Source organism: Ptychodera flava, chromosome 8 (assembly GCF_041260155.1).
Source record: "Ptychodera flava strain L36383 chromosome 8, AS_Pfla_20210202, whole genome shotgun sequence".
NCBI lineage: Eukaryota > Metazoa > Hemichordata > Enteropneusta > Ptychoderidae > Ptychodera > Ptychodera flava.
The window spans coordinates 30,159,504-30,180,740 of NC_091935.1; the positions used below are offsets into that span (position 1 = coordinate 30,159,504).

General features: G+C 39.4%; 1 protein-coding gene and 1 pseudogene across 1 annotated transcript; both read left to right on the forward strand.

Moving 5' to 3' along the window:
• Nucleotides 1-1,164: 1,164 nt before the first annotated feature.
• On the forward strand, nt 1,165-8,473 carry LOC139139013 (tubulin polyglutamylase TTLL11-like; annotated as a pseudogene).
• Nucleotides 8,474-10,962: 2,489 nt separating this feature from the next.
• LOC139139018 (leukotriene-B4 omega-hydroxylase 3-like) lies at nt 10,963-19,074 on the forward strand. Its single transcript, XM_070707706.1, has 9 exons — nt 10,963-11,388; nt 12,297-12,444; nt 13,686-13,858; nt 14,305-14,426; nt 15,113-15,365; nt 15,691-15,887; nt 16,294-16,430; nt 16,984-17,131; nt 17,746-19,074. Exons 1-9 carry the CDS (start codon nt 11,134-11,136, stop codon nt 17,930-17,932), a joined length of 1,620 nt encoding a protein of 539 aa, XP_070563807.1. The 5' UTR covers nt 10,963-11,133; the 3' UTR covers nt 17,933-19,074.
• Nucleotides 19,075-21,237: the final 2,163 nt, after the last annotated feature.

A 21,237-nucleotide genomic window follows, 5' to 3' on the forward strand; every position in this document is an offset into this window, starting at 1 on the left:
TCTCAGTGTCTCTCCAGGTCATCAGCTCACTAAAGTGGTCTTGAAAATTGTTTGCACAAGTTTAAAATAGACATGAAAGAACAAGATCTAAAACAGAGCACGTACACGGTTAAAACGAAAAAAATTAGGAAGACGTCGATGGTGGCGCTATAATTGTAACGGTAATTCTGAACCACCTGTTGATAGTAACAGCACTAGAAGTCAATGTAAACTTTGAAGTGAAACAGGCTCATGCAGAAAGAGCGCAAACAATTACAAACCTGGCATTTTGATACAAGATTAAGACTTCTTGAATGTTACTCCAAGATTGATAAACTCTCAACATTTCTTATTTCGTCTAATATGTCTTTTCCTGTTGTTTAAAAGTTTGTCGCTGACCTTGCTTGAACCGTGGAGGTAGTAGGAGCTACTACTACTACTACCTACTACTACCTCCATGCTTGAACCACGGTCCCTCCACCGTGCTTGAACGCCTATTCAATTGACTTTGTGATCTTCGAAATTCTGAGGGTCTATGGCAGTAATAAATGTCCATATTTTTATAATGCCACATTTGCACAGATACCAACATTTTGAGGACAAGCGTCAAAAGTCAAACGTACTTGGCGTATGACGTCCATATATTTTGACTCAACCCAATGATGCAAATACGGTCCCTCAACAATAGAACCGTGATGCTAACTTCATACGAGTGCAAACTATTTGTAGGAGTGTATCTGTTTGCACCCGCAATAATACGTGCAGTTGTCGCTGACATGCCTCTTTCCTATTCATTGGCGCAAAGATACGCCTGAGTGGCTCCAATAATCATCATTTTCGTTTTGTGCACAAAGAATACAGTAATGCCATTACACCGAGCTTATGGGTTTCTGCTTCAGTGCCTGTGGTAAAATTAATCTCTTTTAAATTGGAGCTACTTGTCTTAAGGGGGTTTCACTGCCTGCAATGACTATTTCAGTAATTTCGTAATTACAGGGGCAGTTGTGTAGATCTTTTGTAAATACGTCTTTCGTCCTGGAGTAACCTTTGCACACCACTTGAAGTTTTATGGTGCATAACATTGGCGAATGAGAACCCCTGCTGCGCACTGTGTTAACAAACTAACAATTAAGCGACGCCCCTTCACTCAAAATGGTACAGTCCAGGTGTTGAACAACGATAGTGTCTTGGGACGATCGCTCGATCTATTGTTCATCATATTCAAACCCCACTGTCATTTAGCAAACATTACTCGACATGTAAACTGCCAACCAGTTCCACCTTCGGCAGTTGAACTATGCGGGCTCTTCAGACATGAATGGCAGAACCACTACTACTAGACCGGAGAACAGGGTTCGACATCTAACCAGGAGACGACCAAAGACGATAGCCTTTGATGGTAAGAAGGGCACAACCATCGAACTGAATGGCGCTGTCTTCAGGTCTCACACCACCTCGGACCTTCGGGTCAACAGTGCAGGGAGAACCAGGCAACTTTTACTTCCACGGACCATATACGGAGAAGAGGACAGTCGCGTTCGGCGAATTGTCAAGCGTCGGAAACGCACGAAATACATCACCGTCGATACTTCGCGGGCCAGAACGGCCGCAGACGTCGTTAGACTTGCGATTCAAGAACTTGGACCTGAGTGGAAAGAGGTTGGTTACTGTTTTTGTGTATGATGCATTCGATTGCTTTCATGACGACACACCTACCGGCCCGTGAACGTTGTAAAGGTATTTGTTCTGTGGTCATCGGCTGCGGGCTACTCATTAAACCACGATTTGACTTCTTTATTGTATCATGGAGAGGTCTCTGCAATAACCATAGGGTGTGCAACGCATGTACACGAAAGAACAGCACACGGACGTGGACTGTGAAAAACACGGGAGGGTGAAAATTGATTGGTATCAGAGCAAGATGACATTGTACATCTCACGAAACCACGGCAAATGAATTAAACAAGGCTATGTGGTTAATTATTTCACCTTTTCACTTCACTGTCAATCGGTACACAGTTCCATTAAATAAATGCAATCAACCCAAAAAGCCACATTCACCAGGCGATTTATATTGCGCAATGGTTTCACCGAAAGTTCGATCTTCAAGAGGTATTTCACATGTATGTACGTAATTAATATGGGTTTTTTTTTCAGATTCCCCGTAGTCATCGCAACAGTTGCAACATCTACTGGCACGGATTGTCATTCTACGATTCAGCTATCCCCATAACCTCGGGAAAAATAAACAAATTTCCAGGTAAAAAAAACTCACGACCAAACAAATGCTTTGCACCACGGCACACGACCACTCATTTCACTTTCAAAATACCGCCATGGCCGCGAAGCAATCTTAGAATGGCAAGCCCTTCTAAAAAAGAAAATAATACTGAAGACTTTTAGATGGAAATAAGTCTTCCTCACGCAGCACTTGTGCACGTTTTATTTCATTAAACTCATGCGATTGGCACTCAGTCAGTTTTCCAAATAATGGGCAGCTAACAAAACAGGCAACGAAAGAAAGGAATAAAAGTCGTCTAGGTTATTGATTCGAGTCACAGCCATGGGGTATAATCAATAATTCTTCCTTCATGACTTTTTTACTTTGTATTTTATCAAGTGCATTGATCACAAGTGCTGCATGGCTGTGTAGATGTCGTGTTACTTGGCTTGCCATCAACGGAGGGAAGGGTACTGTAAACTTCAATAGCCACCATACACACCGACCAACAATCGATTATGAATTTCAAATTTAATCGACGGCATCAAATGTGAATACAGGCAATAATAACGTTTCACTGCATTTTTCACAAAAAAATTCACTTTTAAAGCCCCAATAGCACCAATTTTTGAGTATTTTTTGTTCTGAATATCACTACATTATTTTTTTTCTCGTGTAGTCCTAATCATGCCTCATCCCCGAAAACTCGTCTGTTCAACAGAGCATACATTAAACGTCACTGATCAAAACCTTTGGTTGGTTGATCATGTTGATTGATTGCATGTTGAAACACTCATTACTTTGTTCGTCAATGGTGTGGATATGTGTTGAGTCGATTCTTCTTGTCGAAAATCGAATTCAAGTCGAGCTGGAAATTCAATTGTCAACGTTGAGATACACCTAAATTACGGATATGAATTGCTTTTGCAAATATCGGGTATTTCCATGCTGTACACTGATGTTGATACGAAGAACAAGATCGATGAACTTGATTCAAGTCGAGAATAAAAAATACGCCTCGATCGTTTGAAATAGCCTATCATGCGTATCTTTGTATTGAACGCGAAATTACGTAGGTTCCCTGAGTGCAGATATCAGCGGTATTTTCTTGCTGTAAGACTGCACGCGATGCAAGTAGTTAGCGTTTTATGATTTCTAGTTTAACTAGCATGTGTCGCGTTCATCTTATTCGAACAATGCCTGGAAAGTGATCATAAATAAGAGAGAAGTGGCTTAAATGGCAGTTTAATCCAAGTCTACATCAACGTAGAAAATGTGCTAAAGATATTAGGGGTTTTAGCAGATTTAAGTCAATATAAATTTTTGGGCGAAATCATCTAAACCTTAATTGAAAACAATAGTTAAAAAAGAAAATTATACTTTTTTCAAAGTTAATTTTCTCGAGGTGTAAAATAATTTTAGTGACTGAAAGACTGCAATAAAAACAACATTGAATACAAAAAACACCCTTAATATTGATGGCACATTTCGCGGAGGGATTGCAGAAGACACGTCTACTCGCAGTGTTAGCTGATCAGAACACCATTGCGGAAAAGGCTACGCCACAATAATGAAATTCACGTGCAGACCTTGAGTCTCATCTCGTAAACTTAACGTCTGTCCTGCAATCATAAATTTCATGATTTTTATTTCTCTCACAGGAATGCTTGAAATACTCCGAAAGATCAAATTCTCCAAGATGATTCACAAAATGCAGCTTCTTTTCCCTGACGAATATGACTTTTATCCCAAATCCTGGATGATTCCCACCGAACTACAACGCTTCGTCCAGGAAGCCAGGATAGCTCAGAAAAAAGCCTCGTCCCAGGGCAAGAAATATTACATCGTTAAACCAGACAACTCTTCGCAGGGGGACGGTATTTACCTCATTCGCAACCCTAACGACATGGTGAAGTCGGTGGCGCTCAAACCTGTCGTTGTACAAGAGTACATCTCCGACCCCTTCTCATCGATAACAAGAAATTTGACCTGCGGATTTATGTAGTTTTGAAGCGGCTCGAACCGTTGGAGTTCTACCTATGCAAGGAAGGGATGGCTAGACTCTGTACCGAGGACTATCAGCCCCCTTCCGATAAAAATCTACATCACATATTCATGCATCTCACGAACTATTCACTCAACAAGAGAAGCGGAAATTTCGTCCAGAGTGATGACGTCAGCGAAGGGAGCAAGCGCACTCTGACAGCTGTGTTACAACTCTTGCAACAGAAGCAGTACGACGTTCGACAGTTTCACCGCGATCTGGAAGAAGTGGTCTGCAAGACGATGCTAGCAATAATACCCGACCTGAAAGTGCGATGTCATCTTGAGCTGCCGAGAAACCCCAAACGACCGGGGCCATCTTGTTTTCAGGTACTAACTGGTTTTACTATATTTTTAAAACTATCCTATGGTTAATGACTCTAGATACATAGGGGTGGGTGGGTGTCAATAAAGAGCAGTTTATTTATTTATTTATGTATGTATGTATGTATTTGTTTGTTTGTTTGTTTGTTTGTTTGTTTGTTGATATGTATTTCCGAACCCTAACCCTAACCCTAACCATCGGAAATACATATCAACAAACAAATAAACAAACAAACAAATTAACAAATAAATAAATAAACTGCTCTTTATTGACAAGTATTAACAAAACGGCTTTTCGCTGTTTTTTATTAAAAATAACAAATAAACAAACACAAACACATACACACAAACAAACAAACAAACAAACAAACACAGACACAAATAAACAAGGAGCACGAGTCCTCTGTGGTTCTACCACACACACACACACCCCTCAGTACACAAAAAAACACACAAACACACCATGACGCTTATAATGTTTAGATTAAGCTCATTTTCAAGTTCAATAAAGTCGGAGAATAATACGAATGTTATTCAGCTTTCTTACCGAAATCTTTGGTAGCACCAGTAAGTGCAACGGCTTTTTCGAATTTGCATGAAACTGGAGTCTCTGTCATGAATTCCCTCTGTCTAATCCACGGCACAATGCCATGCAGACTTATCCACGTACGACAATATCTCAATCAAGGTTCAAATAGTGGCATATACCATAGATGTTTCTCCAGCTTTCTGATACAGACACATATCATTATTACAACCAATGTCGCACAGTTTGTAAATCCTGAACGGGCGATCCCTTAGCTCTGCGTGGCAGGGCTGTGTGTTACCGGCGTTATAGGGAGGCCGTATAACTCCGGTAACAAACAGCCCTGCCACGCAGAGCTAGTGATCTCTGTGCCTTTCAGTCATCGGTAAGGTTAATGTGGTATTTCTCGTGAGAAAGTTATTTCAAGGCGAGAAATATGGAATATTGTGACTACATAAGTGAAGAATAGTCGCAAATAAATTTGATGACAGCACAAATATATATTTTGATACCTTCCTTGACTTTCTTTTTTCAGATTCTTGGTCTTGACATCCTTTTGACCTCTGACCTCAAACCATATTTGCTCGAAGTCAACGCAAGCCCGAGCTTGAATATCGACTTTGAAAAGGAAAAATCCCCGGGCGTTTACGAGTCAATACCGAGCCCTGTCGACCGAGAGATCAAGATTCCCTTGGTTCGAGACACCCTGGCCTTGTTGAAACCGAAAAGCAGAAAAATGTAAGGAGAAAATTCATGAAAAATGTCGATGCTAGTTTGTCCTTACCCAACCGACATCAAAGCTTAGAATGGTACAATATGTGACCTGTACCGTCTTAAAATGGGTTATAATCACGCGACACATGTTTCGTATAGAGTGAATGAGTTACGATTGCTCTTTACGTAGCTGTGGCTCAATGAAGCTGTTTAAGAAGTTTGTCTGAGTTTTGTATGAAGCTGGAGTCAAAATTTGTTTTAGCGAACATTTGACATTGTTGTTCAAACAGACACTTGTAAAGATTATCAAGAAGGGTCTAAAATGTGATTTCTTCGAAATATATTGATTACAGTCATCTTCCAGTGTTTGATATATCGACTCAAAATGATCTAGCTTAAATGAAACGTGTAGTCAAACGTCATACATGGTAATCGATGCTAAAAATGGCATCCTGTCGTAACTTGCCGCGATAGAGGTATTTTGCTGATTCAACATCCAATTGGTTGATTTCAAATCGATTTTTAACGTCGCCCTTTATTCCCATAGGAGCGCATCAGTCGTGGTGCCTCTGGAATGCAGCGAGGCGGATTCGTGCGCCGACGATGAGGGCGTCGATGCAATCTCTCATCTCAGTCTTGAAGTCAACGCTGAGTCGGATGAAGTGAATACTGGGGAATCTCCAGGATCTTGCTTGGTGGAACTTTTCCCGGCGAAGTATGTTAAAAAACTGAAATATAAGAACTTCAGAGTATTCGAGAGGATAGCTTCCATTTACATCCATTTCTTGGGTTTCCACGGCAACGGCAGGATGGGACAAACATGTTTTAGGAAGTTTACGAGGTAAGAGCTCATTTTTATGTCTCCGCTGTGACCAAACATCTCGCTAGACAATGTAACATTTGTAGAAATCATTTGCCTACTATACACACTGTTGTGACGACCACAAAGTATATACTCAAGTTATTTATAGGGAACTTATAGATCATATTGTACGAGCCAATGAACATATAAGCTTACCAAGAATTTTTTTACAAAATTATGCGTGCAGTAAAACAACTTTCTGTATTTTCCCATTTTGTTTTCTATCCATTTCTCTCAGAACATGCAAGCTTTGCGTCAACGGGTTCACCTCGGCGGAAGTTGACATCATGTACATCGACATCACCAGGCGATGGAATTCCCTAGCAACGGTGACAGCCGACATCACCGCCGGTCTCTGTTTCAACGGGTTCACCGAGGCCTTCTCGAACATTGCCGGGCGCAAATTTCCGAACATAGGGAACCACCTGGAGAAGGTCCTAGCCCTTGCTGATCTCTGTGAAAGCTATATAGCTTTAGGGTAAAAAGCTGGAGGAGCTGTAGATAAAACCTGCAGCAGTCACACCCGGGGCCGGGACCAAGTCATACTTGACGGTAGTAAAGTGGACCCGATCGGCAATCTGTCGACAGGAATGCAAAAACACTTCAATTACTCAAGGAGCATAAGTCTGCAATAAGTATTATCACCGACATGTCAAAACTGCTAAACCAAGGCAAAGGATGTACCATTACTTTAGGTCTCGGGCGAAAGGTCTGAATATTTCGATGACGCACAAATTATTTTTGCCTTCCAAGATTTGTCATGTTTTTGGGATAGGCAGAGCATGCAAATCCCTTCCACAATATCACACTTCTATACCGTTTGTTCATATCAGTATTTTTTTACAGAATCGGCAAGTTCATGTAACGGTCCATCCCTTACATTCAACTGACAAACAATAACATGTCTTTCATACACACCTACGGAATCACCGGCCACTGTTCGATTTGTACCTCCCAAACGTAATCGACCGGCTAGAACTTTCATCTCTGTATGTCGGTTAAAAAAAACTTATTGGATGGGTTAAGTGCCTTAGGTATGCAATTAATTCGCCGAAGTTTTATCTTCACACATCAATTCTGAAGGTGAATCCGATAAAAGAAATCGAATTTTTGTATTGTGAATGAAAGGGTCTGAAAATAGCTGAAACTTCTGACGCACAAGTTTACTATTGACTTGGATAGCGCACGCGCAGCGAGACTGACGTGTCGCGTACAAAACAACTGGTGTTAATTTTTACATGGCTCATGTGAATAAGTTATATGCGTCACTTTTGGGCAAATTCATTTCTTTCCTTGTCAGGATCCATAGCCATTCGAGTAAGAGTCTATGATTAGATTTATGACAGGTATACGTGCATGCATCTTTTTACATAAAATGTGTCAATTTCATGAGTATGAATACAGTTTTTAAAAGCATTATTATACAAAGAGGTGTTTTACTGACATTTTTCCGAATTATGAGGCTTGTTTGTAAATCACCTTAGACGACTCATCTTAGACGATGGTATGTAAACCATTTTAGGTAATGACGTCAAGGAGGGTTACTTTTTAACTCATTTGAAGGATGATTCTGTTGTCATAACAACCCCGTCCATTATTTACATATTCTCCTTTGACAGGAGATTCCGTTCTCAGTTCCTTGAGGGTACGCACGATTCTTTCACGTTGTAAACTTACACGACATAAACCTTGATACTGTGAACTGATGCAATAATTTTGATAAAATGAATGATTTTATAATGATATCTGTATATGTAATCTATGTTTGAATCGATTAAACAGAGGGGTTTCTTCCTGAAATCAAGTGGCTTGTCTTATGGTCTCTGTTACGTTATTAATGAGGGAAAATGATCAATGAGCGGAGGTCGAAACTTCCCTCGTAGCAAAACTAAACTATTTTTTACGAAAAGTCTTTTATTTAAAAAAAATGCTTCAGAACTATTACACAAGGGAAAAGGGCAAGAACACGGAAACTTCCCTAATATCAACGTTTATGGAGCGGTCACTTAGATTAATCAATAAGGAGAGATGGAAGGAAGAAAAATGGTGAGTGATGTTACTATGGAGATGGGAGTATGAGAGATGAAATGGTGACTTCTCCATTTTGTGGGAATGGATTACTCGAGATTCACTCGCTGAGAGGTACTCGAGGTGTTCTTCAAAACTGTATGCAAAGACATGGAAGTTCGTTTCAACTACATATTGTATTTAATTCGAGTTACACAAGTTAGGCGCTATCGCCAAAGATACAACTTCTTCCATGTCTTGGCGTGTCTTGGTGTGCAGAGGAGATAACACATATCGATTTTGTTGTAAGAGGAGGGGAGCGTACAGAGCGTCCTCGAGCGACGGATCTTTGAGTTTGTTTTGAAAAAATATCAAAAAGGCGTGACTTCACTTATATCATACCGTACCGTTAATATGATTCAAAGGTAAATGAATTCATCCCATTATAAATATCAATACAGCTCTTCAGTGTTCCACAATTTACATGTCACATGGTACAAGTAATAAAACATAACGGACACGTTACAAAACCATCACGTGAGATTCTCATGTTCATTCATCAAGTGGTAGATGAAAACGGAGTCGTAAAACAGAGTTTGTCACTAAAATAAGTCACTCATGGATACGTGCTCGTAAAACACCGGCTGTCTTTCTGGATAATGTCCGCTTTGTATGCAAATCAACTTATAAAGGACATACTGTTGTTCGAATCGATAAGATTGGTGTCAACAACCTTATGAATCTTTGTGCATAGTATTGAGAAAACATGGAGGAATGAGTTGGCTCTGTCGTAGAGATCTCTTATACCTCCATGGTCACACAGATATAGGACATTGAACAATGGACAGATGCGAACAGTGACAGCGACTATGACCATGTGATCCGCCAAGTTCAGTTTGGATAGGTTTGCGTTCAGTGGGAGATTTTGTAAATATAGTGAATGATATTCAACACCTTTGAGTATTTGCTTAATAGACCTATCAGAATCAGAACAATTATATCACTAAGACACAATCTACATCATAGTCATACGTTCCATAGTGACAAACTCGATTTGACAAACACAAACAGCACAGCACAGATGGACAACAAACAAGTACCGGTACACACAACAAAGTCACATCCGTAGAAGAAAAATATATGGACCTACGGTAATTTAGACAACCGAGCAGTATTACCTGAAATAAGTTTACTGTGCGACAGGAAGAGGGCGCTGAAGCAAATTGCATCGTTGTTTGAGCCAGGTAGTGGGGAGCGTCGTAACAGGTAGTTAGGATGAGGAGAGCTAAACCTCTCTCATATTTTCGAAGAAGCTTAAAAATATTAAAACAGGTCTATTTATGCCCGAAATGTGTACTGTGTATACCTGGAAGGGAATGGTAGAGTTACGCTACAAGTCCTCGTGTATGCTTACAACATGGTCTGAAGGCACGTACGTTTCGATTAACTTGTTTATTCTAAAAGGCATCGTAAGACGGCGTATCACTGATATGAGTAAAAGTGGGACCAATATCAGCGTTTTGTCTACTTACTGTGAGAATGTACGCCCTCAATAGATTACCCGTGCAATATGAGGACGAATCAAAGAGACAAAGTGGCTCCTTTTATAATTTTTCGGATTTACTTTTGTTTCAGAAGATACACTCTATCATTCTGCATTCTGCTTACTGAAACACTGTCGTTAAATCGTCAACTTTCAGAACACTAATCAAACCTTGCGTACACATAGTATGTTAATATGCCGATGAAATAATTCCCTAGAAAAAGAAAAGAAAGAAAGAAAGAAAGAAATACAAGCTATGTCTCATCGCACTTTTGATTGCATGATTTTCAAAATTTGGTAGGTTTGTACCAGGTTTGCCTACGGCTTGAAAATGTACGATAGGAACCTGTCTTACATATTTCCCCAGCAATTAAAAGATAGAAGACTTTCTCAATGCTGAGCTTTACGCTATATAGAGAACCCCTTTGCGAATATTCCAAAGCTTATTAAGGACGTCCTAGTGTGTCTGCTCAGAAAACATTCAATACATACTAAAATCGGACCAAAATTCAGACGAACGGTGCTTGAACAGAGGATCGAAATATTTCCGAATGAAATACTACGGGTTAGCCTTTCGATTGCTAGTTTCCGTATCGTACTCACATTTTGTCACGCTGTGGGACTAATCTATTTCGTGAACGGGCAATATTTCACCTTGCTTTCCGGGAAGGCATCGGATCGAAAGACTGACAGGTCGACTCCAGCGCAGAAACCTTGTTGCGCCCTCAGTGACTGAAGTTGTTATCTCACCTGAGTAGACCAATCATGTCAACAACAACAACATGGTAATGCACGTACGTACAGGTATTTAATCGATCACGCGCACATGCGAAGAGGCACATATTTATCGGAGAATAGAATGTTCCTAATTTACGTGATTCCCGACTTGGAAAGCGACTGACAGGACAGGCAATATGATTGCGGACTCAGTCCTAGATTTTTTCTACTCTTCGGCAAATGTTGGTTCGTGGTCGGAGATATCTAGACAAATAATTCCAAGATGGGAGACTTTCAAACTGGTGTTTGCTTTCACAGCGATCTTACTCGCTTTACAATTACTCCTAGTGGTGGTGAAACTACTTAAGATGCGATGGGCTTCAACGGAGGCCGTCAAACCCTTCCCGACCATTAATATGTACAGACACCCAATCATGGGCCATCTCGAACTGGTGAGTAAAACGGCAGCCTGGTACTATACTTTGTCTCGTTTTAATACGTTTGGCTAGTTAGCCTCGCTGGCCCACGTTAATGGCCATTCACAAACTTGAATGAGCCTTTTCAAATGGAGTGTAGTGTTCTTTATATTGAAATGTCGCTTGGCCATAAGCTGCCAACAGCTTATGTCTGATGATACAACAGCTGACATTTCACAGCTTTGGTACTCAGACGAGTAGCGAATTTGAAAGCAACCTATTGCAATTTCTGTACAACCCCTTTGGCGAAATCAGTGAAAACGTCTAACTGTCATTGCTTGTTTCCACCTGACTGTCAATGCGTATGTTTTGAAAATTTATTGAGATCTGTGTGGAGAAACCTAAGGTTCCAAGTTCACAGAGGGGCCGTAGGAAATTAACGTGATCTTTTGCAAATGAATCATCTTTTACTGTGTTCCCGATCCCTGTCACCTTGGGTGTTTAGTTACCCTTGTCCATTGATGAAACTTCTGCCAAACACTGTCCTCTCCCCTTCCAGTACAAGCAAGCATGCAGACGACTTTTATTTTAGTGTGAACACAGTCGTTGTCACTCTCATAAAAGCCAGGCTCTGAACAGGAACACTGAACCGTACCATTGCCATAACCGAAACACACTATTTATGAAAAACAACGCCAACTTTTCTGTATAATGTTATCAGTAAATTATCGTTCAGTTCCAGTACAAGGACGAACCAATGAAAAATTAATACGACTGGATTACGTACTTTGGTTCGGATCTGGTTTTCAACGCCTGTTCAAAGACCGTACTCGAAGGATCAATAACATGTTTACCAGATTACGGTCAACGAACTTTTTCAGCCCAGTTGTGTTTTTTCAATCAACGATCTCTGATTTGACGACGGCGAGCTTTTATCCACACAGATTACAATAAACCAAGAAGAAACGCTGCAGATAGCCAGCGATATCACGGAAGATTACCCCTACGCTATACCGTTATGGCTGGGCCCATTCCACTGCGCTTTGGTGTGCCATCACCCAGATACAGTACAACCTTTGCTTGCTACGACAGGTAACGTCCTCAAGTTCCGTTGAAAAATGCCAGGCCTGTAGGTTGCTGTTTCAATGAGCGAAGGGATGGGCTGATTTGCTCCTGCAAAGCCGTGACGAAAAGTTAAAAACTTCTCATTTATTGAAAGAGTCAGCAAACCTTGCATTAAACACGAGTGGAACTAATTTGGGAGAATTGGATCTTCATATTTTTCAAATTTCTCAAAAGTGTTACTAGTAGATGCCCTATAGCTGAATGTTGCAATATTACAAATTACTCATAAAAATAACTGTATAACTTAAAAACAAAAGCAGATCAACTTAATTTGTCGATCAAAACGACTTTCTTCACTGTCAAATTATCCCGAATTAGTTCCAATCGTGTTATTATTAAATATAAATTGCCATTATTAATAATAAGATCAAGCATAGTGGCACTGTCATAGTGGCTCTAATATATGGTTGAAGGACTTTGATTCGGTGAAAACCGGTCCATGTACCATCGTAACAACATAAAACTATTTTACAGTCGTACTTGTTGCATGCGACCCTTGTATTTCCTTAAGTCAAGGGAAGGACTGGGCCGATTGTTACAATGAGGAACTTTGAAGACTATGTGAGAGAACTTCTTTCGGGGTTTCTTCACACATTGCTCCTGCAGAATTTTATTCATTCGCTGAAAAGCAGATAAAATAATGTTCATGCCTAACCACCTGACATATTATGTATCTTCTATACTTGGCGAGCTGATGGCTTGATTTTTGTCAAATGATGTTTACATTTTATCTTTTGCCAAAAATTTCATTCTACAAATCGATAATCTATCACCAATGCGTTCGGTTAGGAGAACATGACAAAGCTAAGATTGAAATAAGATTAATTGAACTTGAAAATCTGAAGTCAGAGTTTAATATAACGACACAAGATGTTGATTTGTTTTACACGACATCGTTATAAAGAATATCGACAATACATGCACACATTGGAGAGCTTGGTTGTCGCTGTTGGTAGTGGTGGTAGTGATGATGATGTCGGTGATACTGGTGGTGGGCGGCAATGATGATGATGATGATGATGATGATGATGATGATGATGATGATGATGATGGTGATGGTGATGATGATGATGATGATGATGGTGATTTTTGCTATCTTGTTATTATTTGTCACAAATTTTTAAACCTTTCATTATCTTTCGAAATCCTAAGTGCATTCCGGTCTCACGCAATTCTTTTTTTGATAAACATTACATTCTATTCTTCAGAGCCAAAGGATGAATTTGTGTACGGACTGGTTAAGCCATGGCTTGGAGATGGTTTGTTGATCAGCAAAGGAAAGAAATGGACAAGGAACAGAAAACTTTTGACTCCAGGGTTTCACTTTGACACCTTAAAACCATACGTGAAAGTTTTCAACGACTCAACAAGGGCAATGCTGGTATGTAACGCGGATATCTTTGTAATGACGTAAAACGGTCACTTGCAAGTGTATACTAGAAGCTTGTCTTTAGGATTATATTTTAAGAATGCAATGTACGTTTTCATTATAAAATTTAGCCGTCTTGTCTTTGAGTGGACAACACAATTCTAAGACGGTTAATTGTATGGAAAACCATGGATGACATAAGAGGGATTCTGGAATACTGTATTTGTCCGTTTGAAAAGCTTCCCTTTAATTTCGTTGCTTCTCAGTTTAAAACACTTAAAATTCGTTGTCATGCCATATCAGATTCACGATCAGAATTACAGTCCCTCAACGTCAGAGAAACTGCCAGGAAAAGGAATTATAAGCTATATCCACTGTTATTACATTGTCAATAAGTAATTGTATGGACATTCATATTTTTTCTCGCTCTTGAAAACAAAATACTGTACTGTGTTCAGCAAAAGTGGAATAGCACGTGGCAAAATGGACCGCTTGAGATGTTCAGCAATATCAGCCTGATGACCTTAGACAGCTTGCTGATGTGTATCTTCAGTCAGCAAAGTCACTGCCAGATAGAAGGGTAAGTGCAATGCTTCATGGGTGTCTTGTACTTGGAATGAAGGTTGAGTCCATTTCCTTTACTGCTTGCAATGAGTAGATCTGTGATTTGCATCGTAACAAATGCACTTTTATTGACAAAGTTTTCAGAAACGTACCAATAAATTATTGATCGTCACTGTATATGTACGCGACTTCTCATGGAGAATAAAATCACTACCACCCGCGATAGTTTTTTTTTTTTTCGTCTCATTTTCTTTAATATTCAACATCCCCAATGAAGATCTACTTCGTTATCGGATAATGTTTCGTCACTAGGCCGTCATTTTTTCGAGCTCTCGATCAAAATGGTCCGTACAACACCTTTTTGTCCGTAAACACCGAGAACGCAGGTTCACAGGAAACCGAACTTGAATGAAGGTCTTACAAATTCAAAATTGGAAAACGGTGTGTAATATGAGTATCGGAATGGTACGGCTGACTCCGGATTATTTCTGCTTGTTACCGAAAACTCAAAGATGGGATATTCATGCAGGACAAATAAAAACCGTAACAACGAGATACTATCGCAATACAACGATACCATATGTCGCTAGAATGAGATAGTAATAACGTTTTACGATATAACTATTTAGTTTTTCCTACACGAAAATGACTTCGTTTTATGAATATGGGCAGATTAACAGTTTTCTCCAAATTCCTTGAAAGGAATGCGCACCCGTACATCCGGGGAGTCTACAAGCTTTCCGATCTTATCATGAAGAGGGTGAACTTCCCACCCTACTACAGTGACGCAATCTATCACATGACACCGGATGGTTTCAGGTGGAGAAGAGCTCTGAATGAAGTTCACGGTCACTCCAAGAAGGTCATCAAAGATCGGAGACAAGTTTTAAAGGAAGGAAAGGAGGACACCTCAAGAAAATATGTAGATTTCTTAGATATATTACTGGCTGCACGGGTAAGACTAACTCATACAACAGGAATGTGTCTGCAGACAATCCTTAGACCAAGAAGCAGCTCAGACTGAAAGATCCATCGCTCGAGGGCGCTCTCTATGCCCCCCCCCCCCCCCTCACCCAAGCCATGGATCTTTCAGTCCAGAAGCACCCGTGGTTTGTGTAAATTATTGGTCAAAAATCAAATAGAAATAAGCGATATAGCTAATAGATATTAAGGAAAGACTAACATTCGATAACTTCTCATATATGTGTATGTTGGAACAATATCTGTGACCTGATGTGTAATTCTAAATGCCAATTTTAATCATCTACTGGCCTGCGCAGGACGAGGATGGCAAAGGTCTGACGGACCAGGAGATCCAAGACGAAGTGGACACGTTTATGTTTGAAGGCCACGACACCACAGCAAGTGCGATATCATGGTGTCTGTATAACCTCGCCAGGCATCCTCAATATCAAGAGAAATGTCGCGAAGAAATCGACGAACTTCTGGACGGGAAAGATGAAGACGAAGTGTCATGGTTAGTCCATTTCAATCGTCAGCTCGCTTGTGTGTCGGGTCTTGCAAGAAACAACGGTCACAGACGTAGAAGAACTCAAAAATTAAGCTGAATTGTTGTTTTTTTGGATGAATCATATACATATATTAATAACGCATGGCATTACAGAAGAGCAACCGTATTTATAAGTAACTTTCAAGGCATTGAACATTTTAAAACTCAAATTGGTATGAATTATGAAGAAAATCAATATTACATTACATTCACTGTTTTCCTTAATATTTTTCGTATATCTGAGAAAACACTCTGTGCTGCCAATGATCATATTAGAGACTAAATAAAGGCAGAGTCCGTATACTCAATCCGGTCCATGTTGGAAAATACTGGTTTGAAACACTGTGAGAAATAAAAAACACGTTTCTTACAGGGATGATCTTGGTACACTTCCCTACTTGACCATGTGCATCAAAGAAAGTATGCGCCTGAATCCGACTGTTCCGGTCATTGCCCGACAAACGGAACACCCGTTGCACTTACCAAAGCTTAAAGTCACTATTCCAGCTGGTAGGTGCCATACACACAGTGATATCTTGTGGTTCTGTAGGTTTGTTTTGTGTTGCGTCTTGGACGCGCTAATGTTATAGCCCATTCAATCACCTGTGACACAAGTACCTAGTTCCAGGATATGGTGTCGTGTCTAAACACTCGGATGTATGTGAACGGGGTTGTTATATTTATATAAACACTGTAATATGAAAACATAAGCACTTTGCACCATATGCTTCTGTACGCTGTTTTTGCAGTTCTCTCTAGGTACGTAACAAAAAAAGCTGTACTTGGCCTCAACGCATACTGAAGTCTACTTGTGGAATAAGTGAAATCTAGAAAACAATAAGTCTAGCAAACATGAAAGCCTGTGCAGAAAAATAGCGCCAGGTGATGTTTTATTTAACTTAACTTGCCGAGCACCTAGCGTGAAATTTTATCGAATCGAGAGTCATTAAGAATAAAAGTCAAACAATGATTATTGAGTTGCATGGCATATAATATGCTATACCAGTGCAAACTTATTCCGAATTGTTAAAAAGTCATCTTTGGTTTTTTTTATTTATTGTAGGTCAACTGATTGTTATCAACATCATGGGACTTCATCACAACCCGCAGTTTTGGCCAGATTCTTACACCTATGACCCTGACCGTTTCTTGCCAGAAAGTTGCAAAGACAGGCAGCCGTACTCCTATGTGCCATTTTCGGCCGGCCCAAGGTATCGTTTCGTGGCGACTTCCTACTATGTACCCTGTTGATTAAGTAACTTCCCCAAAGCAAGATTTTGACGTAATCATTTGACTGTATATGTCAAACAACATATTTAAGTTCATACAAACAAACATTGCTGCACACAACATAAACCAATTACAAAACAGCACTATGTAAAGAACAATATGTCAAGAACCATCAGAAGCCTTTGAGCGCAGAAGTCAATTTTTGTCGCCCTTATAAAATATACCTCAGTCAATTTTTTCAGATTTTTGCCAAAATTTTGATAAAAAACTGTGGCCAATGAAATGTTGTGTTCATTTGGTCTAAAATTATCAGAAAAATACAGAAAAGTTCATAAAAATTGATAAAATGTTGCACGAAAATTTTGGTGGGAAAAATACAGCAATCCAAGGGTTAATCAAGATTCAGAGACTTTCTGAACGAGACGGTTTACGTCACGTAAAAACGAAGCACTTCTCAGCACATACCTACACAGGTGCGAAGCACCGTACACAGCATAGCAGTAAAGGACTGCAAGACAAATCAGATACAATAACAAATGAGCATTATACAGGGCAATGCAATGCAATATATCTGACATTTCTTTCCATTTCACAGAAATTGCATCGGTCAGAATTTTGCAATGAACGAAATGAAAGTGTGCATCTCGTTGATTCTGAGGAACTTTGTCCTATCCATCGATGAAGACGTGACCGTCAGACGATTATTCAACATCGTGCTTCGGGCAGAAAAAGGCTTACACGTCAGCGTCCAGCCAAGAAAAAGAAAGCAAAATAAAAAATGAGAACCGCTGACCATTCAGTATTTCGTTCTTTGTATGTGCTTCCATGAGTATGTGACTTACGAACTTTTCGAGAACAGAGAATACAGATGTCTTTATGCATGGTAGGGATAACAGTTTAAGATATCATTACTTAGGGCTTTATTGGCTTCATCGTACTCATAGTTCGATTGCATTTTTATTGTAACGTCGCGATAAAGGAGTTACGTTATAATTAAAACAGCTCGCAATAACGACGTAAAGATGAGAAACATTAGATGTAATTGTCATTTCTAGAGTTGTTCAATTTAAAGAATAGTTTGAAGATTAGTTTCGTTGATTTTACAATTCATGTTGTGACATATACCGAGGTATTCGAAGCATATAGCTGGCTGCTTCAAATCTCATGTTTTTTAGGCAGATTATGGCGTCGACCTGGAGAAACTTGTACCTGTAGTTAAGACGCCTTTTCTGCCAGTATGGGGAAAAACTTGTTAGCGAAATAAGTAGGTACGAGTGCTCAACTGAAGCTGTGAAGCTATAATTTTCTCAACTTGTTCGCCAATATGGTGTTGTCCAGTATACGTTTCATTGTCATAGGATATGAATCAATATTTCAAAGGGATGGATGCGAGTGAAATAATTGCGTGGTAGGACTGGTTTATCTACAAGCGATACAGTGATCATTAGATAACGATGGCCGTGGTGGTACATGAACACGTATAATTCTACAGCTCCACTGTCCTGTTGTAGCGATTACATTCCCTTCACAATACGCTGCAGAAATAGTAACGACCGAAACAAAGCAACAAAAGAGGACTCAGTAGTCAACAAGTAAAATGTTTAACATGAAGAATATGTTACAATAATATCAAGAATTCTTTAGGGGGTTATTTTCAAATTGACTGACAACATGAGTTCAAACATCAGTAGAAAGCATGTGGCTCTTCCTTTTTTCCTCTACTTGCTTATCAAACTATTCGTTAGAATGTCGTTTTTGAAGATATTCAATTTCAAACAACTACATGCCGAAACAATGCAAATACTTTGAAAGAGCAATATTTTTACAAGTTTCATGTTTTACAATAAAGAGAAAGAAATTTTCTTTAATAAAGAAGTTTAAATATTAATAATTATTGAAATAAAAATGATCTTGTAATATCATCTTTAAGTCAGCGAGAGTTTTTTTCTGAGTATTGATAATAAACTCCTCCTTGTAGCACTTTTGTAACTGAGTATATGATACACACAGAAATACAGGCATCTGAAAAAAATGACCACTAGGACTCAGATATTCGATGTGAAAATGTTTAATATAAATACATATTACTATGTTACAATAATACCGAGAATTTCACATGAACTTTTGGTGATGTTATTTTGAAATTAGCTGACTACATGAGTTCAAGCTTCAGTAGAACACGTTTCCGTCTCCCTCTTTTCGTGGTTCATATGAATCCACTCTCTCTAGTTCCTTTGGAACGTATTCGTAAGAATGCTGTGTCTGCAGATCTTCCATTTCACGTCTCAGTCTCTTATTTCTGTCGCTTTCGTTGTCCAATTGTTCCTGCATGTCATCGATGACATCGTCCTGGTCCAGCACCATAGCCGAGAGTTCTTCCTTGCTTCTACGATACAACGTATCCAGGACTTCTTCCTTGCTTTTAGCTTTTTTCATTTCCACAAGTTCATCGTGGATACTTCGCTTTTCTTCCAGAGTTACCCTGTGAACCACAAAAAGCCCTGATTTGTATTAAATGCAATAAACTGAATAGACGTACCAGTCAGACTACATCACTGACGTTCGATAGAATATGATACAACATTCGTAGGTATGTTGATGCTGTGGATTACTTTAAAACAACACAACAGTATTTTTGACTCTTACCTCTCGGCAGACGAAACTCTGTTCACCACGGAAGGTAACACGTGAGCGAAAAACAGCCAGACTGTCACAATCATGATTGATATTTGGAGGAAATTTCGTTTTAAAGTAAGAGAAGGACGAGCCAAACACTTTCTTTGTTGTAGAAAACACTTCTAGAAGAGCGCTCTAAACGTGAATTCGATTATGCGCTTGTCAGAACAGTGACGTCATAATGAAATCACGTGACTAGGTTCCGTGTGTCTGGTTGGTTTTATAAATCGAACACATGAATAACGCGTCCCGCACCAAAGACTACTGCGAGACTCACTAAGTAGTGCAGAATGGTATTCTGAGAAAAATGCTAAGCATACAAGTAAGCATTTGTCAGGAGAGTTTGACTTTCGTTTATCACTTTGCTCCATAAAATCAATAAAAGGTTACTTTGGAAAATGGCCATAATCATTCCATTTGTGATATTGTGATGTGTGTTACTTATGTTGCGAATCACGATGTTATGAATAGCCTACACATCACAATATAACAAATGATCATCCCAATATTATAACCCAAACACGGGACTATGTGCCCGAGGTCAGGTGACCATTTGCCCTACGTCAGTAGGGCAAAAGGTCTCCTGCCTCACGAGTTCATAGTCCCTTGTTTGGGCTATTGTTTGTATCACATGCCATTCTTATATGCAGATGACATTTATATGCTTTATTTCCATGATTGATGAATATTCGTCAAAAATAGAGCGATATTTATCATCGAATGGCGTAGTGATGTTACGCGGTTTATCGATTTTTTTAATGCATACATTTTTTAAAACTTGCACTTCCTATGCAAAACGTGTCATTTGGTCATTTTTAAAACCCGAAGTTGTCAAGTTGAAAATAGTTCCGGGTCTCTTTCAGTCAAATGATGACTAGGCGACCAGCTACGTCATCAACGAGTTCATTTAGGACACCTTTCCATACCTTTGCTCTTCCAAAATGATTCAGTAATTTAGTTCATCAGGCAATTCGTTTTACATTTGCACGAGTTGCCGAGACCTCGGAAAAGTACGTAAAGTCTACTTTTGTACTTGTAAAAAATTTCCGTAAGAAATACTACGTGTCAGCCTTTTCTTCATCGCACTAGCGTTTGCTGTGGGACTCCTATGTCATGTGAACGGGCAATGCTTCATCTAGCCTTGCCTTGATTTTATGGGAAAGCATAGAAAGACTGCAAGGTCGACCCTTTTTACTTTAAATAACATTTAATAACAAACAACGTCAAATCTACATAACTGTAAACATGTTAAGTAAACAAATAAAAGCACAGAGAATTGTTATGAAAAGATAGCTGTTTAGCTTGAAAGACGAAATAAAAACCCCACGAAATATTAAAAAAGTGATATCATTTTAGGAATGCGTTAAAGGCTCATCCTTTACCATCAAGTATCATATGGCTTGGATATGTC